The 23,796-nt window shown below is 44.3% G+C and overlaps 1 protein-coding gene across 1 annotated transcript in view; it reads right to left on the reverse strand.

Moving 5' to 3' along the window:
* Positions 1–281: 281 nt before the first annotated feature.
* The window catches only part of LOC306917730 (actin filament-associated protein 1-like 2), a gene marked incomplete at its 5' end in the record, with an annotated part of 59,714 nt that continues 36,199 nt past the window's right edge, over positions 282–23,796 (reverse strand). Inside the window, 6 exons of the mRNA XM_079530632.1 lie at positions 282–641; positions 841–1,002; positions 15,601–15,791; positions 16,159–16,332; positions 21,662–22,178; positions 23,143–23,712. Coding sequence (XP_079386758.1) covers positions 615–641; positions 841–1,002; positions 15,601–15,791; positions 16,159–16,332; positions 21,662–22,178; positions 23,143–23,712 — 1,641 coding nt within the window. The 3' untranslated portion in view covers positions 282–614. The remainder of the gene's footprint in view (positions 642–840; positions 1,003–15,600; positions 15,792–16,158; positions 16,333–21,661; positions 22,179–23,142; positions 23,713–23,796) is intronic.

The following is a 23,796-nucleotide window of genomic DNA, read 5'->3' on the forward strand; positions in this document are numbered from 1 at the left end:
GTCCAGGGACCCCCAGGGGTCCTTGGAGGGCCAGGGGGGGGGGGGTCCAGGGGTCCTTGGGGGTCCAGGGGGGGGGGGGGGGGGGGGGGTCCAGGGGTCCTTGGGGGGCCAGGGGGGGGAGGGGGGTCCAGGAACCCTTGGGGTCCCTGGGGGGCCGGGGGGTCTGTGACTCTGAGAGTGTAACACATGGAACCAAATGGACCCTTACAGGTCTGTGACTCTGAGAGTGTAACACATGGAACCAAATTGGTTTCATACACTCTCAATAGATATATGAGGTCTTTGAAATAAAATAATAATAATAAAAACAAAACAATAAAAAAATAGGAAGTTTGGCATACAGTCTGTCTCCAGCTGTGCGTTTCTGATTGGCTCTTGGCATTCTCAGGAAGGCTGCTGATTGGTTGGGCTGCTCCTAAACCCCGCCCCTCCTTGTATACAAAGCAAGTCACAGTTGATCGTGATGAGAGAAAAAACAAAACACTTTGACCTCAAAGGTCACATCAAGGTCAAACACTTTGACCTCAGAGGTCACATGAAGGTCAAACACTTTGATCTCAGAGGTCACATCAAGGTCAAACATTTTGACCTCAGGTCACATCAAGGTCATTCTTCTAGGAGGTGGATTTCTTCTCCCACTCCTGAAAGAAAAGGTTTAGGATGAATATATTTATATATATATGAAGGTTTAGGATGAATATATTTATATATATATGAAGGTTTAGGATGAATTTATTTATATATATATGAAGGTTTAGGATGAATATATCTAGGATTCTAATGATATGGTAATGAGCTCATCGTGTTATGTTAATGACATGCTAATGACATGCTAATGACCTTAGCTTTCTGCAGCACGTTGCCTGTACTGGAGCTCATGACGGAGGCGGGTCTGTTCTTGAGGGCGGAGGCAGAGTTGACCGGAGAGGCGGAGTCTCCACCGGGGCTGCTGCTATTGGACGGCTGGCATGGAGGGGGCGGGGCCAGGCATGGCGCTTTAGACTGAGGATGAATCACAAAGAAACCAATTAGGTGATCAATGAACCTTTAAACCAGCCTCGACGACCTCACAGGTCAAAGGTTAAACTGGCCGCGACCACCTTGTAACGATCAGATATTACTATCACTGCTACCATTATTTAAATTACGAGTTATGAATGATCTCCTCTTAGGATACAATCTGATAAAGTGGAATGCAATGTAAACATAGCCTAATTACGCAGCAGTAAACACAGTCAGCAACAAAGCTCACGTTAACCTTTTATCTCAAGTCAAAACACAGTCAGGAATCAACAGTTACACATACAGGGTTGAATGAATGAATGACTGAATGAATCGCAACGAGTGTCTGTGTCTCACACACGCACGCACGCGCTCGATTATTGTTTTGTATAGTTCCGTGGTTGTTTTCCAAACAAAGTCTGTTCCTCCTTGTAACACTCCCTCCAAAGGGTGTGGCCTGAAACAAGATGGCTGCGTAGCGCTGTTGCTCCACACAACCGTGCAAGGTTTTAATGCATAAACTATAAAACATATTACTAACTTCGACCAAAACAAACCTCTGGATATGTCAAAGAAATCTACTACAAGCGCTGTCAAGGAGTGCGACTTCTTTCTAAGATCACGCAAGGGTAAGGCAGATAAGCAACCCGCGTCGGCGTCGCTGCAAACATTTGCACCTGATCACACAGACCCCACCATGGCCTCCTTGGCTGAAGTTCTGAAGGAAATCAAATGTCTCCGAACTGAAGTTGGATCAAAGCTAGACAACATAGAGACCCGCTTGACTACTATGGCGACCTCGCTGGCTGCAGTTGAGAGCAAAATAACCAACGTACAACGAGATGTCTCCTCCAACACAACCCGTGTTGACGAGGCTGAAGACCGCATACGAAGTACAGAAGAAGCACTGGAGCGGGCCGAGGCTGCACTTGGCGCCGCCATCAAACGAGTCACTCACCTTGAGTCCAGATCAGACGCCGCTGAAGACCGGTCCAGAATGAACAACCTGCGTTTATTCGGGATCCGAGAACGTGCAGAGGAACAGCAGTCGCTCCTCGACTATATCAACACCTTGCTCCCACAATGGCTGGGTTTGGACCCTGGCCGCTCGTTCGCATTGGAACGTGTACATCGCACGCTAGCTCCGCCGAAACCTGGCCAGAACCGAGCGGTCCTCATCCGGTTCTTAAAATTCCAGGAGAAGGAGTTTGTCTACCGCAAGGCTAAACAAATGGATATTAAACACAACGGATCCAAATTATCATTTGGGAAAGATCTCTCGGCTGAGACGGCCCGGATCAGACGGGGATTCAATCCAATTACACAGCTGTTCGTTGACAGGAATGCCTTCCGTGGATTTCAACTTCATCCCTGCAAGCTGAGAGTTCTCCACGACGGAAAAATTCATCTCTTCTCAACGCCACAGGACGCTGAAAAATTCTACAACACTATCACCGCGGCTGACGTGACTCCAGATGCCTCTGATGAAAGCACAGAGGCCGAGGTGAATCCAGGTCCTATCGAGGAAACCACAGAGGAGTCTTAATCATGTCTGCTTTTTGTTATTGTTCTTCTCTACCCCTCTTTTCTCTCTCTCTCCTTAGTTTACACGTCATTGTTTTGTTTGGTTATTTTTCCCGTTATTTTTTGATGACTACAAAAACTGGAGAAAACGACTGATAAACCAGACACGGACAACAGTATAGTCGTCTTTATTTTATTTCTCCCTTACGTTGACCTTATAGTGAGCCTACTGTCGTCCTTATTCTATTTATTTATTCATTTATCTTTTTGCACTTGAGTATCAATACGTATTGTTTTGCTCTTTTCTTTTCTCTCTTGTTTTGGTAGAATGGGAGATTGGATGGGGGGGGGGGGGGGGGGGGGGTGTAAGTCACGTCACTGGCCTATATCTATAATTGTTTTGAATCGTTTTTGTTTTCATAGGCCAATACTAGACCATGCAGTCAAATTCTTACTGCTCGAACTATGGTCGAACTTTATTTATTATTATTATTATTTTTTCTTTTCATATTTGGGTTAAGTAATTAGCCTATAGTAAACATGCACGGTTGTGCAGTGAATTCGTTACTGTAGACTTGTGTTTTAGGTCGCTCCCCAGACCAAAGTAGTGCGGTCTAATGGTCCTACCGGACCTATACGACTGCCTAGTTGTGTCGTTTAGATTATGGGGGCAGGGGCACTGCCAACTCGTTTGGCTTTCATGTGGGATGTGGGTTGGGGGAGGGAGGGGGGGTTTATGTTATGTGTACCAGACTGTATTATGTGTCATATATACTGTATTATTTAAAACGAGTAACATTATGCCTATCGTGTGTCATATCTATCCCAACTTGCCGCTATGAGTACGACTAATAACACAGATATTGGAACGTTGAAGTTTGTCACCTGGAATGTAAATGGATTGGGAACACAAGTCAAGAGAGGGAAGGTTTTTTCACATTTAAAATCACTAACAGCTGACATTATATTTTTACAAGAGACGCACATTAAGCCATCTGATCAGAGCAGACTCAAAGCAAATTGGTTTTCACAGGTCTATCAATCCACATTCTCATCCAAAGCTAGAGGTGTTGCTATATTATTTAAAAAATGTGTACCGTTTCAATTATCTTCCCTGGTTGATGATCCTAATGGTAGATACTTGATAGTCTCCGGTAAAATCAATAATATCCCTATCACTTGTGTTAATGTTTATGGTCCTAATTCTGACGACCCTGAGTTTTTTCGGAGGGTTTTTAATTTACTACCCGATTTGAACTCCACTAACTTGATTATGGGTGGCGATTACAATGCAATTCTGGATGGCTATCTTGACCGGTCATCAACACGCCCTTTTACTTCTAGTAAGGCTGCTTGTACCCTGAACAATTTGATTAAATCGTTTAACTTAGTTGATATATGGAGAATACAGCATCCTACTGATAAAGAATACTCGTTTTTTTCCCATGCCCATAAAGCACATACACGTATCGACTTTATTCTCATTGATTCTAAATTAATCTCAAACGTACTAAACACAAAATATCAGGGAATATTAGTGTCCGATCATAGTCCTCTCATCATGTCTTTTAATTGGTCCCTTCCCAAGGCCTTTTTTGCCTGGCGTTTTAACTCTCTGTTATTGCAGGATTCCAACTTTAATGTGTATATGAAAGCAGCCATCACTGATTTTGTACTATTTAATGACAATGGCGATGTTTCTGATTCTATTCTTTGGGAATCATTCAAGGTCGTGATGAGAGGAAAAATAATTGCTTATGAAGCTACTAAAAAGAAAGAAAGGCGTAAACGCCTCGCTGAAATCGAGACGCAGCTCTTGCTTGCTGAGAGGTTGTATTTATCCTCTTTGTCCATGGGTGATTTGCATTCTGTCATGAAGTTGAAATATGAATATAATACCATTCTGAGTGACCAGGTGAGTAAGCAGATACTGAAACTGAGACAAAAACAGTTTGAACTTGGAGACAAGCCAGGTAAATTGCTGTCCAGACAACTTCGTGGCGCTCAGGCAAGCAGGTCCATCCTTAAACTGAAGACCCCCTCAGGTGAGCTATTAACTAATCCTCAAGATATAAATAATCTCTTTAGAGATCATTTTGAAAAACTATATACAGCTAAATCTAACGCAACTGATGACGAGCTTGAGTCATTCTTGGTCTCTGCTGATCTACCTAAAGTAAATGAAATTGCCAAGGCCGACCTCGATTCTGATTTTACTATTAATGAAATTAAAGACGCGATTAAGGCTCTAGCGACTGGAAAGGCTGCCGGCCCAGACGGCTATTGCGCTGAGTTCTTTAAGGCTTATAGTGATCTCGTTGCCCCCTTGTTACTCAGAATGGTTAAACACTCCATTGAAAGTAATATTTTTCCACAGTCGTTCTACGAAGCAAATATCTGTCTGTTGCCCAAAAAAGGTAAGGATGAAACGGATCCATCAGCTTATAGACCTCTCAGCCTTCTAAATTTTGATCAAAAGGTGGTCGCGAAAATGGTCTCATCTAGGCTTGCCAGACACATGTCTTCTCTCGTTCACCAGGATCAAAATGGTTTTATGTCCGGTAGATTTTCTTTTTTTAATACTCGGAGATTATTCAATATAATGTACTCTAAATATAAACCAAATGACAAACCTGTAGTTCTATCTCTTGACGCGGAGCGTGCCTTCGATCAAATCGATTGGAGATATATGCATGCCACATTAAGACATTATGGATTCGGTGACTCATTTTTGAATTTGATCAAGATGCTCTATGCAGCCCCCACCTCCTCCATTTTGACTAACGGTAATAAATCATTATCATTTAGGTTGCAACGCGGTACGCGGCAGGGTTGTTGCACGAGCTCTCTTCTGTTCAATTTAATGCTTGAACCGCTTGCTATTTGTATAAGAAAGCATCTTGACATCAAAGGAATAACTATTGGGAGCGTGGAATGTAAATTATCGCTTTACGCCGATGATTTATTAATTTTTATGATGGATCCAGCCTCATCACTCCCTCCGCTTCTCTCCTTAATTAAATATTTCGGTAAACTGTCGGGCTACTCTATCAACTGGCAAAAAAGCGCATTTATTCCTCTCACTGATAATTTGGAGCAGTCATATCTTGACTCCCTCCCGTTTAAGATCGCTACAGAACAGTTTACATACCTGGGTTTATCCATCCCAATGAAGCCAAAGTTGCTCTTTAAATATAACTTTATTCCTCTATTAGAGAAACTTAAAACAGATATCGAACATTGGAGAACCCTGCCGCTATCAATGATAGGGCGCGTGAACGCGATCAAGATGGTTTCTCTCCCCAGGTTTATGTATTTATTTCAAAACATCCCAATCAAGCTCGCATCTAATTTCTTTAAAAAAATAGACTCAATAATAATGTCTTTTATTTGGGGTTACAAATCTAACCGTATCTCAAAAAATCACTTACAGAAACCCAAACAAATGGGGGGGCTTTCCCTCCCTGTGTTTCAACACTACTACTGGGCCACCAATCTCAGAGCTTTAATTTATTGGCAAGACCAGCTCCCTCAACCATCTGCAGACACTCCTAAATGGCTCCAGTTTGAATCCCAGGCAGTGAAGGGCAGCTCTCTTTCAGCTCTTCTGTTCTCCTCAAAAGAGTTGCCAGCGCATCTATTGGAAGACAATTTCGTACTGAGAAACTCAATTAAAATCTTGAAACAAATAAAGAAGGTACTTTCAGTTCTCAATCTGTCTGTACACTCTCCTATATGTTATAATCACAACTTCATTCCATCTCAGTCAGATGCAGCCTTTGCTCTTTGGAAGGACAAGGGCCTGACCAAATTTTCAGATCTATATATAAACAATCAATTTGCATCATTTTCTGAGCTGAAGGAAGTATTTTCTCTCCCACACTCCCATTTTTTTCGCTATTTACAAGTTAGACATTTTTTTCAAAATCAATTTCATAATTTTCTAAATTTACCTCAGGATCACTGTTTACATGCACTATTGAAACAACATCCCAACTCCAAACAACTTGTCTCAAAATTTGTCTCACTATTCTCCAAACTATCTATCCCATCAACAAACCATATAAAGGCTGCCTGGGAGGAGGATATTGGCCTGGAGCTGTCAGATGAGATATGGAGCGAGGGGTTAAGGAGGATCCATTCTGGTTCAGTCAACTCTAGATTACAACTCATCCAGTTTAAAGTCATCCATAGACTACATTACTCAAAAGTCAAAATGAACAAAATGTACTCGGCTGTTTCTGACATATGTGGTAGATGCAACATCTCCAAGGGCACTCTGGGCCACACATTCTGGTCCTGTCCAAAGATTATCTTTTTTTGGAAAAATATTTTTGCATGGTACTCAAGAGTATACCGTATTAACATTGTTCCTGATGTTCTAGCTGCCCTCTTCGGCTGCTCTGATGCCTCCCTCGCGCTGCCATACACTACACAGCAGACACTGATGCTCGGTACATTGGTAGCCAAACGAATCATATTAACTGAATGGAAGACACCCATTGTGCCCTGTTTCTCTAAATGGCTCAATGAATTTATATCATTGATACATTTGGAGAGGTTGCGATGCAACGGCCAAGATAGCATAGCAACATTTGAATATATATGGGGCCCTATTACAACTCACCTTGACTCTGCTGTGTAACCGCTGGCATGTTTGCCCTGTTGCTGTGCTCTCTTGTTGATTATGTTCTGTATGCCCTGCTGCTGTACTCTTGTTGATTGTCTTATGATTGTTGTGTTCATAGCCCGTTATCTTATCACGATAGGTTTGCCACTCGTTTTATACATTGTCTAGTCTGGTGTATGTGTCATTGTTCTGTATGTCCTGTATGTCATGTCTATAAAAAACCTAATAAAAACTAATATAATAAAAAAAAAAAAAAAAACACTCCCTCCAATGTAAAGTAGAAGATAGTAAAGTAATAAAGTAAATAGTAAGTCCCCGTAGCGGACGTAATCCAGTTGAATCCACTCCAAAGGAAGAGGAAGAACGACACCTCGGATCCTCGCGGGACGAAGAAATATATAAATAAATAAAAGACGAACGATCTCACCAATACAGAAGGACGTCTCGAGCCGCTTCATATAATGAGCCCAATCGTTCTTGTAGCTATAGCTTTGGTACAGAGATGTCTTAGAGAACAAACATGTCCAGGTCCCACGTAGACTCCCTGTTTGTTTGTATGTCTCTCCAGGTCTTCCTCAGGCCGGTAACCGACGCCTACTTTATGGGCGTCAGTCCAACTCCAGACCCGTGTCAATCAAAATACATCCAATCATAAACATAGTCTTTAAAACCCCCCAAATAATAACAAAATCACAACGTAGACAGCACAGAATATATAGGACCTTACCCTTGACAGATGGCGTTAATTAGAAATATTAAATAATACAACATACACTTTTAAATGTTGATATTAAAAATAAATCATAGTATAACCTGTGTGGCAGTTGCTACAACCTCACAGGTCAAAGGTTATACCAGCCTGGACCACCTTACAGGTCAAAGGTTAAACCAGCCTGGACCACCTTACAGGTCAAAGGTTAAACCAGCCTGGACCACCTTACAGGTCAAAGGTTAAACCAGACTGGACGACCTCACAGGTCAAAGGTTAAACCAGCCTGGACGACCTCACAGGTCAAAGGTTAAACCAGCCTGGACCACCTTACAGGTCAAAGGTTAAACCAGCCTGGACCACCTTACAGGTCAAAGGTTAAACCAGCCTGGACCACCTTACAGGCGTATTAAGGCTCACCGTATGTACCGTAGATAGCATTAGCACTCTAAGAGTTAAATTATATAGATATTCCACTGTTAGGTTCTTAGTTTTGCTGATATGATCCTAGATGAATATGTATGTGATGTATCACCATGTGTTGTTCTATTGTTCTATCTCTATGTATGTGATGTATCACCATGTGTTGTTCTATTGTTCTATCTCTATGTATGTGATGTATCACCATGTGTTGTTCTATTGTTCTATTTCTATGTATGTGATGTATCACCATGTGTTGTTCTATTGTTCTATCTCTATGTATGTGATGTATCACCATGTGTTGTTCTATTTCTATGTATGTGATGTATCACCATGTGTTGTTCTATTGTTCTATCTCTATGTATGTGATGTATCACCATGTGTTGTTCTATTGTTCTATTTCTATGTATGTGATGTATCACCATGTGTTGTTCTATTGTTCTATCTCTATGTATGTGATGTATCCCTCCCTGTGTTGCTTCTCAGTTCTCTTCCCTGTCAGCAGCGGAGCGAACGCAGCAGGATAGCATGATAGCATAGAAGGAGTTGCTTGGACCCCGACACGTTGAATACTAAACTTATTTGGAAAGTTTGGAATGTTCAAACATCACTCGATATAACTTTTACCAAACGTGGGTGAAACAGCGTGCAGCCGTGCGCGCGCACGCACGCATATGGAGTGGACGGATTGATTGATAACCAAAACAACCCTTGCTTAGCACCTCGCTTACAAAAGTGTGTGCGCAGGCTGCGCAGCGCAATACGAATGACCGACCTGTCACCTGGCTGCCGCTGGATACATAATTTTATTACTATTAGTCAGTGGCCTGCATAACGAGCAACGGAAAAAAGGCAAAGATCCCCCCACCACCTCCTTCCACCACGCCGAGGTGTATATGTACAATGTTTTGTCTGAACTGAAGCAGTCAAAGCCAAGGAGAATGTTACAATACTAATTCACCATCGAGTAACCTCTGCAGTCTGCACTGAATATCACACTCGCATGATAGAACAGCAGGATACAAACGGATTGTCTGTCTGTCCATGAGCAACATGAAATTAATTGATGATTATCTATCCATCCATCCATCTGCATAAAAAACTAATAGTCTATCAGCATAAAAACAAATTGATTAGGCTATAGATTATATAAAAACAACAACAAATCCAGATGAATATCAATATTGTGATAATTTCTGAAAAGATATTGTTAAGGAAATTATGAGGTCCCATCATTGGCAATCAGCAGAGGCGAAGGCACGACACAAGGAGTCCGGCATATCGTCACTTCGTTCTTTATTCATCGTTCCCATCATCTCAGTACAGCAGAATGGTTTAACAGTCCAACAGCACTCTCCCACCGCTCTCCCCATCAATGACATACAACCCCCTTTTATTCTCAAGCAAGCCCCAGTATACAGGAAATAGATAGTCAACAACAGGTGGTACAACATCTCCGTTTATGGTCGGAGTTAAGCGAGCAGGAAACATCCTATTCCAAGTGATCTAAGATGAGAGCACTATTAGTAAGTGGGCATGGGACCTCCAGCTGTCATTAGTGACAGCTCCTGCCAGGAAGCCATCGTTGCTATTCTGATTGGTGACCAATACCCACGAATAGGTAATAGTAACAGCTGTCAGATTGACAGCTGTTGGTTGGTTGTTTGGGAGAGGAGGTTAAGGTGTAATGGGCAGGAAACAAACTTATTCTAATCTGTTCTATTGCGAGGACAACACACTATGACACCTTAACTGACAGACAGGAAACTACTCTAAATGGGATATTTACACAAATACATGTATGACTCCAGCTTGTCGACAGTAACTTGGAGATGACAGCTGTCAGATTGACAGCTGCATGAATTAGACTGAGCACATTGGTGAAGGAAGGGACTTAATGGAATAGATCAATACACAATAATGTATATTATATGTATCGATCTATTTGGCATTCTAATAATTCCATTACAATTCCATCGCTTTCCATTTGGAAATGTGATCATATCAATTTCCATGGCCCAGGCGATTTTTAGAATGACAAATATTGATGATTAAAACTGTATGGCTAGATTCATGTTTGATGACAGTGGTCAGATAAAGAAGGTTTCGCTATTAAGAAATTTAAAAATTACTGGACACATCTAGAATCAAGAAAAAACACATCTATAGTTAAATTAGGAGATAGTGAACACATCTAGTTAAATTTAGGAAGATAGGCACATCTAGAATCAAGAAAAAACACATCTATAGTTAAATTAGGAGATAGTGAACACATCTAGTTAAATTTAGGAAGATAGGCACATCTAGAATCAAGAAAAAACACATCTATAGTTAAATTAGAAGATAGGCACATCTAGAAGATCTTGTAGATCTGCTAATTTTCGAAAAGGTAGTTATTCTTTGCTCCGTTTCCAATACTATTTGTTGGTAAAGTGTAATTCCACACTACACGTACCTATAATAGTTTAGTTAAGAACAAAATTAACTGAAATGATTAAACTTACAATTAGGGTAGGATTTACATTCAATTGGAAATAATTAAAATGGATTCTATTAGGATAGAATGTAAACACTTCAACAATAAAATAATTGAATATGGCCACTGTTAGTTCACCTCTCAGGCTGTTTTCACACCCGAAAATAAATAAATAAATAAACTGACCGTGACCAAATCCTGCAGTTTAGGCTCTCTGCTACTTTTAACTCAGTTACCCACAAACACACAAATACCTTTCCTCCCCCCCCCCATTCTGCCAGCTGGACAGAGAAAGAGAGAGAAAGGAAGCTGTAAATCAGACATTTGTTTTTTCCAATATCGAATTAATTCAAATTAAACTGTTGCTAATGTGAACAAGGTGAGGTTTTCTCTGTCTAAATATTATCTCCATTCGTTCAACATTTTCTGTATTATATTACTTAAGTTAGCGTTCAATAAATATTGACGAGGGACTGTCACCAGCTCGGAGTATTTACCATACACTAGATTCGATTTTTTGCTTTCAAATATTGACGAGGGACTTTCACCAGCTCGGAGTATTTAAGAGAAAGGAACTATACTAAATGCCTAGTGCTACCTAGTAAATACCAGAATAATTGACAGGAGATAAAATAATATTAGACGTTTAACCTTGTTAAACCATCATAAATGATTGATTTCACACTATTGATTTTAACACCTTGAAACACTCACTTTTGAATAATTACTTAGATCCATATTAATTTATTTGCAAAACTATAAATGTATTCCTTTTAACTAACCCACACATAGGCTGTACCAATGACCCCTCCCCCTCTTGCCATTTTGGGGACGGGGTGTTAAATGAGGAGTTCCTTTAGTACAGTATATGTGCGTGGAAATGAATTCCAATATCTTATCATCCTATTTTAGGATTTTCTAACATTGTTGTTCTTGCCTACACTTTTACAAATTTTAGATTGGAGTCTAGTTAGATTAAAATTTAGATTAGATTTTTAGTAGTTTATCAAAACTCTTGTAGTTCACTACTTGCACATGTAAGACTAAATAGATTAAATCACATAGGGTAAATTACAAACTAAAGATCTAGTTATTTTCAATTGTATTTACCCTTTCGTAGTTTGTTTTCTTTAGCCAAAATTGATTTGCTGGCCCGTCGTTGCTGTGCGGCGTAATACAGCAGCATGGTTCAGTGGACACCAACGTTTCATATGACCTGTCTGGCCGCAGTAATAGCACAAGTCGTTGACAGGAATGGTGTTGGCTGCGCTGGCTTCATCCTCTCCCATGTGGCGTGCGTGGTTTAGTTGCCGTCTTCTTCTGTCCTTCCTTTCCTGGAGTACAGCATCAACCCTGGCTCGGGTTTGTACTTGTCCTCTCACTGGTCGGCTGTGGTATGGTCCTGGGTTGCCAGGCTGGTTACGCCAGGCTTCCCACGGCGGTGGGTGTTGTCTTGGTCTTGGGGTAGGCTCGCTGATGTGGTCTAGCTGGAAGCCGCTCAGTTGATTGGTCATTTCTTTTCCTCTGTGTTTGGTCATTTGAAAGTCTGGTTCTGGCTGGTCTCTGTTGTGGTTGCGGTCGGCATAATAGTTGTTGTTTGGTAGGGACACGTGGAGTTGTGTGTCTCTTCTTTGGTCGTTGTAGTAGCTATCATCTTCATCGTTGACAGGAATGGTTGTTTCGGCGTAGTTGGCTTGGTCCGGGTGGTTGGTTGTGTTGGCGTGTAGTAGTAACGCCGCAGTTTGAAGTTCTTGTTCCAGGAGTGTCACACGTGACTCTGCCTGGTCGATTAGCTTTTTCTGGTCCTCTAGTTGGAGTCGAAGTATCGCCTCCCTTTGCTGTGCGTCGCTCATTTCTTGTCGAAGTTTCTTTCGGCTCTGCTTTGCCCCCATCTTTAAAATCGTCGGGTTTTTTTCCAAGTACTCATCTATGGTGAAGACGAAATATCGACCCTGCGTCACTGCGTCATTTGTTAAGGAAATTATGAGGTCCCATCATTGGCAATCAGCAGAGGCGAAGGCACGACACAAGGAGTCCGGCATATCGTCACTTCGTTCTTTATTCATCGTTCCCATCATCTCAGTACAGCAGAATGGTTTAACAGTCCAACAGCACTCTCCCACCGCTCTCCCCATCAATGACATACAACCCCCTTTTATTCTCAAGCAAGCCCCAGTATACAGGAAATAGATAGTCAACAACAGGTGGTACAACATCTCCGTTTATGGTCGGAGTTAAGCGAGCAGGAAACATCCTATTCCAAGTGATCTAAGATGAGAGCACTATTAGTAAGTGGGCATGGGACCTCCAGCTGTCATTAGTGACAGCTCCTGCCAGGAAGCCATCGTTGCTATTCTGATTGGTGACCAATACCCACGAATAGGTAATAGTAACAGCTGTCAGATTGACAGCTGTTGGTTGGTTGTTTGGGAGAGGAGGTTAAGGTGTAATGGGCAGGAAACAAACTTATTCTAATCTGTTCTATTGCGAGGACAACACACTATGACACCTTAACTGACAGACAGGAAACTACTCTAAATGGGATATTTACACAAATACATGTATGACTCCAGCTTGTCGACAGTAACTTGGAGATGACAGCTGTCAGATTGACAGCTGCATGAATTAGACTGAGCACATTGGTGAAGGAAGGGACTTAATGGAATAGATCAATACACAATAATGTATATTATATGTATCGATCTATTTGGCATTCTAATAATTCCATTACAATATTGTGATATAATATTTTGCCATATTGCCCGCCCCTGCCTCACTTCACTTTATTAAAGAAAAATCACACCTGTGTGAAGTGAGGGGCACTCTTATCATCATACATCATCATGAATCATCTCATACTGGCCAATCAGAATGCCTGTTGCCTGTGATTGGTTAGCTGATTTGCTCGTTTACATATGAAGTACATTTTCCTTTCAATGTCAATGGCGTTTAATGTTTTGATGTTTAATTTATGTCATATTTAGCTGAATTTTGACCTCATTTCTCCGTTCATTGTTAATGGCAAATCTTGAGACGTGTGGGGACTAAAGCTGTATAGGAGGGGCTAGCGCCCCTCAAAAACACATTATTTGATAACTTTTCATCGTGCTCCTAAAATAATTTGTGTGCTACTAGATTTTTCAATTTAGTAGCACACGTGCTACTTGGAAAAATGCTAAGCGTCAAGCCCTGATGTGATGTATCACCATGTGTTGTTCTATTGTTCTATTTCTATGTATGTGATGTATCACCATGTGTTGTTCTATTGTTCTATTTCTATGTATGTGATGTATCACCATGTGTTGTTCTATTGTTCTATCTCTATGTATGTGATGTATCACCATGTGTTGTTCTATTTCTATGTATGTGATGTATCACCATGTGTTGTTCTATTGTTCTATTTCTATGTATGTGATGTATCACCATGTGTTGTTATATTATAAACCTTAGAGTATATATTATTGATATCTCTCTATTCATATATACTCTAAGGCATAAACCTACAGTAGTAATCATGCGCTAAAAGCATGGAATACGGATGTGTACATTACAGGAAACTCCCGTTAAACTTTCCAACAAACTCCGGTAAACTCCCAAATTGTACCATCACACTAGGGCTGGGCGATATGATATCACGATAACGATATACTCACGATATAGCATATTTTTTACGATACCGATTTTTAGAAATCTAAAAAATAGATTTGTGTTCAGGCTGAGTACTTTACTGTACTGTACTTGGGCTGTACTGTACTGTACTGTACTGTACTGTACTGTACTGTACTGTACTGTACAAGCTCTCCTCCCTGGCCTCTGTCTGTGTGTTAGGCTGCACAACAGTGACACTTGGTGGTGACAATAATTATGCTATTTCCGTGCTCGGACACAGGGACACACAAAGAAGAAAATAAATACCTCATGTCACCCACTGCCACTCAGTTCATTTTAAGCTCTGTATATAGTGTTCTGTTGTAGTTGTAGTCACTGTAGTGTAGTTTGTTAAAGACGTTGGGAAGCTTAACGATGTTTAATTGACTACAGGTGATGCCCAGCTGTGCGTATGGGAGTGGATGTTTTTCTTTTCTTTTTTTATTTTTTATGATCACAACTTAAGTTAGCGTCTTGTGGTGTTGTTGTTGTTGTTGGAACTTGGAAGCTGTTGCTGAATTAAGGACTTTTCAAATGGAATAATTTATTTGGAACAATAAAACAAGACAGGTAAGAGGAAAGAAGTAGAAGAAGTTTGCACCCGACGGACAAGCTCAATTGTTCAACTGTGTAAAACATGCGTCTGATGCGTGGCTCACGCAGTTTATCAATTTGACCCAACATGAAACCTGCATTTATAGCAGTGAATGGCCGGTTACTTTAGTGTTACTCCGCTCTGAATCTCGTCAGCCATCATCTCCCTTCATGTTTGTTATTAAATAACAGCACAGCGTGGCTGGGCGCTGTGACGTAAAATACTGCCGTACCGCTTTTTTGCGACACAACGATATAAATGATAGAGAACATTTTTCACGATAGACATTTTCTATCGTCTATACGATATATATCGTCATATCGCCCAGCCCTACATCACACCTGTATATTACCGTATATTAACTGTATATTACCGTATATTAACTGTATATTACCGTATATTAACTGTATATGCTGCTAAACTTGAGGTTTACGGGAAAAATACAGTGTCCATAATTGCCCGTTAACTCCTCTTTTCACACTGACCCGAGGTGGTGCGCATCCTGTCCAGTGTTTCACTGACCCGAGGTGGTGCGTGTCCTGTCCAGTGTTTCACTGACCCGAGGTGGTGCGTGTCCTGTCCAGTGTTTCACTGACCTGAGGGGGTGTGTCCAGCAGGGAGCTGTCCAATGGGGTGCCCAGGGTGAAGGGTCCCGCCTCCGCCTTCCTCAGGCTCTCCTTCACCTCCATCAGCTGTAGCTCCACCTCCACCCGGCGACGCTCCGCCTCCCGACACGCCCCCTCCTTCTGCCTCAGGGCGGCTTCCAGAGACGCCCGGAGGGCTGGGTCTGGGGGGCGGGGGGTGGGTGGAGGGGGGGGCAAAAAAATAACTTTATTCACTCAAATATCCTGATTTTCTTTTTTCTTTTTGCCCCCTGATATAATAGTATAGTGACCTGTACAGGTGTGTAACTGCTCTCTCCTCTCCCCTCCCCCCCTCCCCTCACCTGTACAGGTGTGTAACTGCTCTCTCCTCTCCCTCCTCTCTCTCTTCAGAAGGGCCAGGCTGCTCCTCAGCTGCTCTCTCCCCTCCCCTCCCCTCCCCTCCTCTCCCCTCCCCTCCTCTCCCCTCCCCCCCTCCCCTCACCTGTACAGGTGTGTAACTGCTCTCTCCCCTCCCCTCCCCTCCCCTCCCCTCCCCTCCCCTCCCCTCACCTGTACAGGTGTGTAACTGCTCTCTCCTCTCCCTCCTCTCTCTCTTCAGAAGGGCAAGGCTGCTCCTCAGCTGCTCTCGGTCTCTCTCCAGATGCCTTCTCTGCTCCGTGTAGAGCCTCATGTCCGCCTCGGTACGGTCCTTACCCAGCTTCACCTCGCTGGTCCCGGGACAGCCTGTGGGGGGGGGGGGGGGGGGGGGGGGGAGGGTGACCACATCCAAATGTTGGTTCTCTTGATCTTAAGTTTATTAGCAAATTCTGTTGCTTAGTTTTTATCTATTAGTCTTCCCGTTCCTGTTCTCCCTTTGAGCTTCTTCAGTAGTGTTACTGTATTTATTACTGTATTAATTACTGTATTTATTACTGTATTTATTACTGTATTTATTACTGTATTAATTACTGTATTTATTACTGTATTAATTACTGTATTTATTTATGAACGTTGTATGTCTGTCCTGTTATTGTCTTCTTCAGTAGTGGTACTGTATTTATTACTGTATTTATTACTGTATTTATTACTGTATACTGTATTTATGAACGTTGTATGTCTGTCCTGTTATTGTCTTGTATGTAGTGTTACTGACAGACAGAGCTGTGTTACTGATGTCTCCTCAATTCTACAAATGTCTTCTAAATCAATTCTGCTAACCCCATGTCAGTGGTGCATGCTAACCTTAACACCATGTCAGTGGTGCTAACCTTAACACCATGTCAGTGGTGCATGCTAACCTTAACACCATGTCAGTGGTGCTAACCTTAACACCATGTCAGTGGTGCATGCTAACCTTAACACCATGTCAGTGGTGCATGCTAACCCTAACACCATGTCAGTGGTGCATGCTAACCTTAACACCATGTCAGTGGTGCTAACCTTAACACCATGTCAGTGGTGCTAACCTTAACACCATGTCAGTGGTGCATGCTAACCTTAACACCATGTCAGTGGTGCATGCTAACCCTAACACCATGTCAGTGGTGCATGCTAACCTTAACACCATGTCAGTGGTGCTAACCCTAACACCATGTCTGTGGTTCATGCTAACCTTAACACCATGTCAGTGGTGCTAACCCTAACACCATGTCTGTGGTTCATGCTAACCTTAACACCATGTCAGTGGTGCATGCTAACCTTAACACCATGTCAGTGGTGCTAACCTTAACACCATGTCAGTGGTGCATGCTAACCTTAACACCATGTCAGTGGTGCATGCTAACCCCTAACACCATGTCAGTGGTGCATGCTAACCTTAACACCATGTCAGTGGTGCATGCTAACCTCAACACCATGTCAGTGGTGCATGCTAACCCTAACACCATGTCAGTGGTGCATGCTAACCCTAACACCATGTCTGTGGTTCATGCTAACCCTAACACCATGTCAGTGGTGCATGCTAACCCTAACACCATGTCAGTGGTGCATGCTAACCTTAACACCATGTCAGTGGTGCATGCTAACCCTAACACCATGTCAGTGGTGCATGCTAACCTTAACACCATGTCAGTGGTGCATGCTAACCCTAACACCATGTCAGTGGTGCATGCTAACCTTAACACCATGTCAGTGGTGCATGCTAACCCTAACACCATGTCAGTGGTGCATGCTAACCTTAACACCATGTCAGTGGTGCTAACCCTAACACCATGTCTGTGGTTCATGCTAACCTTAACACCATGTCAGTGGTGCTAACCCTAACACCATGTCTGTGGTTCATGCTAACCTTAACACCATGTCAGTGGTGCATGCTAACCTTAACACCATGTCAGTGGTGCTAACCTTAACACCATGTCAGTGGTGCATGCTAACCCTAACACCATGTCAGTGGTGCATGCTAACCTTAACACCATGTCAGTGGTGCATGCTAACCTTAACACCATGTCAGTGGTGCATGCTAACCTTAACACCATGTCAGTGGTGCATGCTAACCTTAACACCATGTCAGTGGTGCTAACCTTAACACCATGTCAGTGGTGCATGCTAACCTAACACCATGTCAGTGGTTCATGCTAACCTTAACACCATGTCAGTGGTTCATGCTAACCTTAACACCATGTCAGTGGTGCATGCTAACCTTAACACCATGTCAGTGGTGCATGCTAACCCCTAACACCATGTCAGTGGTGCATGCTAACCTAACACCATGTCAGTGGTGCATGCTAACCCCTAACACCATGTCAGTGGTGCATGCTAACCTCAACACCATGTCAGTGGTGCATGCTAACCCCTAACACCATGTCAGTGGTGCATGCTAACCCTAACACCATGTCAGTGGTGCATGCTAACCTCAACACCATGTCAGTGGTGCATGCTAACCTTAACACCATGTCAGTGGTGCATGCTAACCCTAACACCATGTCAGTGGTGCATGCTAACCTTAACACCATGTCAGTGGTGCATGCTAACCCTAACACCATGTCAGTGGTGCATGCTAACCTTAACACCATGTCAGTGGTGCATGCTAACCCTAACACCATGTCAGTGGTGCATGCTAACCTTAACACCATGTCAGTGGTGCATGCTAACCTCAACACCATGTCAGTGGTTCATGCTAACCTTAACACCATGTCAGTGGTGCTAACCCTAACACCATGTCTGTGGTGCATGCTAACCCTAACACCATGTCAGTGGTGCATGCTAACCTCAACACCATGTCAGTGGTTCATGCTAACCTTAACACCATGTCAGTGGTGCTAACCTTAACACCATGTCAGTGGTGCATGCTAACCCTAACACCATGTCAGTGGTGCATGCTAACCTTAACACCATGTCAGTGGTGCATGCTAACCCTAACACCATGTCAGTGGTGCATGCTAACCTCAACACCATGTCAGTGGTTCATGCTAACCTTAACACCATGTCAGTGGTGCTAACCCTAACACCATGTCTGTGGTTCATGCTAACCTTAACACCATGTCAGTGGTGCTAACCCTAACACCATGTCTGTGGTTCATGCTAACCTTAACACCATGTCAGTGGTGCATGCTAACCTTAACACCATGTCAGTGGTGCTAACCTTAACACCATGTCAGTGGTGCATGCTAACCCTAACACCATGTCAGTGGTGCATGCTAACCTTAACACCATGTCAGTGGTGCATGCTAACCTTAACACCATGTCAGTGGTGCATGCTAACCTTAACACCATGTCAGTGGTGCTAACCTTAACACCATGTCAGTGGTGCATGCTAACCTAACACCATGTCAGTGGTTCATGCTAACCCTAACACCATGTCAGTGGTGCATGCTAACCTAACACCATGTCAGTGGTTCATGCTAACCCTAACACCATGTCAGTGGTGCATGCTAACCCCTAACACCATGTCAGTGGTGCATGCTAACCTAACACCATGTCAGTGGTGCATGCTAACCCCTAACACCATGTCAGTGGTGCATGCTAACCTCAACACCATGTCAGTGGTGCATGCTAACCCCTAACACCATGTCAGTGGTGCATGCTAACCCTAACACCATGTCAGTGGTGCATGCTAACCCCTAACACCATGTCAGTGGTGCATGCTAACCCCTAACACCATGTCAGTGGTGCATGCTAACCTCAACACCATGTCAGTGGTGCATGCTAACCCCTAACACCATGTCAGTGGTGCATGCTAACCCTAACACCATGTCAGTGGTGCATGCTAACCCTAACACCATGTCAGTGGGGCATGCTAACCCTAACACCATGTCAGTGGTGCATGCTAACCTCAACACCATGTCAGTGGTGCATGCTAACCCCTAACACCATGTCAGTGGTGCATGCTAACCCTAACACCATGTCAGTGGGGCATGCTAACCCTTAACACCATGTCAGTGGTGCATGCTAACCCCTAACACCATGTCAGTGGTGCATGCTAACCCTAACACCATGTCAGTGGGGCATGCTAACCCTAACACCATGTCAGTGGTGCATGCTAACCTCAACACCATGTCAGTGGTGCTAACCCCTAACACCATGTCAGTGGTGCATGCTAACCCTTAACACCATGTCAGTGGTGCATGCTAACCCTAACACCATGTCAGTGGTGCATGCTAACCTTAACACCATGTCAGTGGTGCATGCTAACCCTAACACCATGTCAGTGGGGCATGCTAACCCTTAACACCATGTCAGTGGTGCATGCTAACCCTAACACCATGTCAGTGGTGCATGCTAACCTCAACACCATGTCAGTGGTGCATGCTAACCCTAACACCATGTCAGTGGTGCATGCTAACCTTAACACCATGTCAGTGGTGCATGCTAACCCTAACACCATGTCAGTGGTGCATGCTAACCCTTAACACCATGTCAGTGGTGCATGCTAACCCTAACACCATGTCAGTGGTGCATGCTAACCTCAACACCATGTCAGTGGTGCATGCTAACCCTAACACCATGTCAGTGGGGCATGCTAACCTTAACACCATGTCAGTGGTGCATGCTAACCCTAACACCATGTCAGTGGGGCATGCTAACCCTTAACACCATGTCAGTGGTGCATGCTAACCCTAACACCATGTCAGTGGTGCATGCTAACCTAACACCATGTCAGTGGTGCATGCTAACCCCTAACACCATGTCAGTGGTTCATGCTCAACCTTTTCCAGGGACACCCCAGACGTAAAGATTTGAGTTAAAAAACGTTCACTCTGAAAGCATATATATTCAAAGATTTGAGGCACATTTTCACGTTTTTTCTAAAATAGCAGACATTGTGACCTCCCTCACAATGTGGGACAGACAGGGTCTCAATGTGAACACTGATGCCTGTCAGTCACAATGTGGGACAGACAGGGTCTCAATGTGAACACTGATGCCTGTCAGTCACAATGTGGGACAGACAGGGTCTCAATGTGAACACTGATGCCTGTCAGTCACAATGTGGGACAGACAGGGTCTCAATGTGAACACCGATGCCTGTCAGTCACAATGTGGGACAGACAGGGTCTCAATGTGAACACTGATGTCTGTCAGTCACAATGTGGGACAGACAGGGTCTCAATTTGAACACTGATGCCTGTCAGTCACAATGTGGGACAGACAGGGTCTCAATGTGAACACTGATGCCTGTCAGTCACAATGTGGGACAGACAGGGTCTCAATGTGAACACTGATGCCTGTCAGTCACAATGTGGGACAGACAGGGTCTCAATGTGAACACTGATGCCTGTCAGTCACAATGTGGGACAGACGGGTCTCGTCCCACATCATATACTTTGATGAATTGAACAAGGTGGACCCTCTTGTAAACAAGTGTAATGCATAATTGGGTCGTCCACTCACAGTTAACAGCCTTTGTATTGAGTTTGTGCTTGAAATGTACTGTAATTCTGCAAACTGTTAATAAATATTTCAATCAATCAATCAAAATAGGGGGACATCTAGTCACCATCATGGATGCAGTTGTGTTTCACTGGAACATCTAGTTTATGACTTTGACATGTACAGCGCAGGACAGGACAGGACAGGACAGGACAGGACAGGACAGGACAGTCCATCCTACATGGTGAGCTGGTTCCTAACTCACCTAGAGACCGGGCCTTGGCCTTGTCCCCGCTGCTGGTGCTCCGTCCCCGGGGAGGTTGGGGGCTGTGGGGGGTGTGGTGGTGGTGGGCCGGGCCTCCTCCCGCGTGGCTGTGGAGGGCCATGTGGGGGTGTGCCGAGGCCTGGGGGGTCCGAGGAGACCCAGGGGGGCTGTGGGGGGCCCTGTGGGGGTGTGCCGAGGCCTTGGGGGTCCGAGGAGACCCAGGGGGGCTGTGGGGGGCCATGTGGGGGTGTGCCGAGGCCTGGGGGGTCCGAGGAGACCCAGGGGGGCTGTGGGGGGCCCTGTGGGGGTGTGCCGAGGCCTTGGGGGTCCGAGGAGACCCAGGGGGGCTGTGGGGGGCCCTGTGGGGCTGTGCCGAGGCCTGGGGGGTCCGGGGAGACCCGGGGAGGCCGGTGGTGGTGGTCCTCCTCTGGGGGGCCGGGCCGGGGGGAGGAGTCGGGGCGGTACCGTTCACAGTGGGCGGAGTCTCGGACGGCTCAGATGGTTGCGTGGAGTCCACCTGGAGGAACGTTCACGACACACAACAATACACCACGTCAACAACCTATTGAGACCTGAGGACCAACATGTCTTCTATTGAGACCTGAGGACCAACATGTCTTCTATTGAGACCTGAGGACCAACATGTCTTCTATTGAGACCTGAGGACCAACATGTCTTCTATTGAGACCTGAGGACCAACATGTCTTCTATTGAGACCTGAGGACCAACATGTCATCTATTGAGACCTGAGGACCAACATGTCTTCTATTGAGACCTGAGGACCAACATGTCTTCTATTGAGACCTGAGGACCAACATGTCTTCTATTGAGACCTGAGGACCAACATGTCTTCTATTGAGACCTGAGGACCAACATGTCTTCTATTGAGACCTGAGGACCAACATGTCTTCTATTGAGACCTGAGGACCAACATGTCATCTATTGAGACCTGAGGACCAACATGTCTTCTATTGAGACCTGAGGACCAACATGTCTTCTATTGAGACCTGAGGACCAACATGTCATCTATTGAGACCTGAGGACCAACATGTCTTCTATTGAGACCTGAGGACCAACATGTCATCTATTGAGACCTGAGGACCAACATGTCTTCTATTGAGACCTGAGGACCAACATGTCATCTATTGAGACCTGAGGACCAACATGTCATCTATTGAGACCTGAGGACCAACATGTCATCTATTGAGACCTGAGGACCAACATGTCTTCTATTGAGACCTGAGGACCAACATGTCTTCTATTGAGACCTGAGGACCATTCTATATCTTCACAGTCAGCGGAAAAACCTCATGTTTCTATGTCAGTCGTTCTCAAACATGTTCATGTTGTTTAGTTAAATGACATGTTGTGTTGGTTTACATGGCTGTCATGTTGTTTAAAGACACCACGTGCAGCTAATGGGTTAAAGACGCCACATGCACGCCGCTAGTATCTCCAGGTGTGGTCGAAGCTCAACCTACCTCTCTCATGGGACCAGGGTGCTCCTCCTGCTCTGTGGGGGAGGAGGGGGGGGTCTTACTGCCGCAGGGCGGGTGGAGGAAGGAGCGCACGGGGACGGGGACGGGGAGGAGGTCCAGGTACACCCTGCTGTCCCCGAGGTCCTGCCTGGTGTCCACGGTGGACCAGATGATGTCCCCGTCCTCCTGTGTGGCCTCTACAGAGGAGGACATGTCCCTGAGCTCCTGTTTGGCGTCTACAGAGGAGGACATGTCCCTGAGCTCCTGTTTGGCGTCTACAGAGGAGGACATGTCCCTGAGCTCCTGTTTGGCCTCTACAGAGGAGGACGTGTCCCTGAGCTCCCCCTTGGTGTCCACAGTGTCCCCGAGCTTCTCTTTGGTGTCCACAGCGGAGACAATGTCTTCTTTGATGTCCACAGAGGAAACAACGTCCTCTTTGATGTTCACAGAGGACACGATGTCCTCTTTGATGTTCACAGCGGAGACAATGTCCTCTTTGATGTCCACAGAGGACAAGACGATGTCCCCCAGCTCATGGTCTTCACCGTCTGACTCCTCCTCCTCCTCTGGATCCTGCTAGGACCACATCAATCAATCAATCAATCAATCAATCAATCAATCAATCAATCAATCAGTCAATCATAACTTTATTTATAA

This window comes from Electrona antarctica (genome assembly GCF_951216825.1).
Source record: "Electrona antarctica genome assembly, contig: scaffold_309, whole genome shotgun sequence".
NCBI lineage: Eukaryota > Metazoa > Chordata > Actinopteri > Myctophiformes > Myctophidae > Electrona > Electrona antarctica.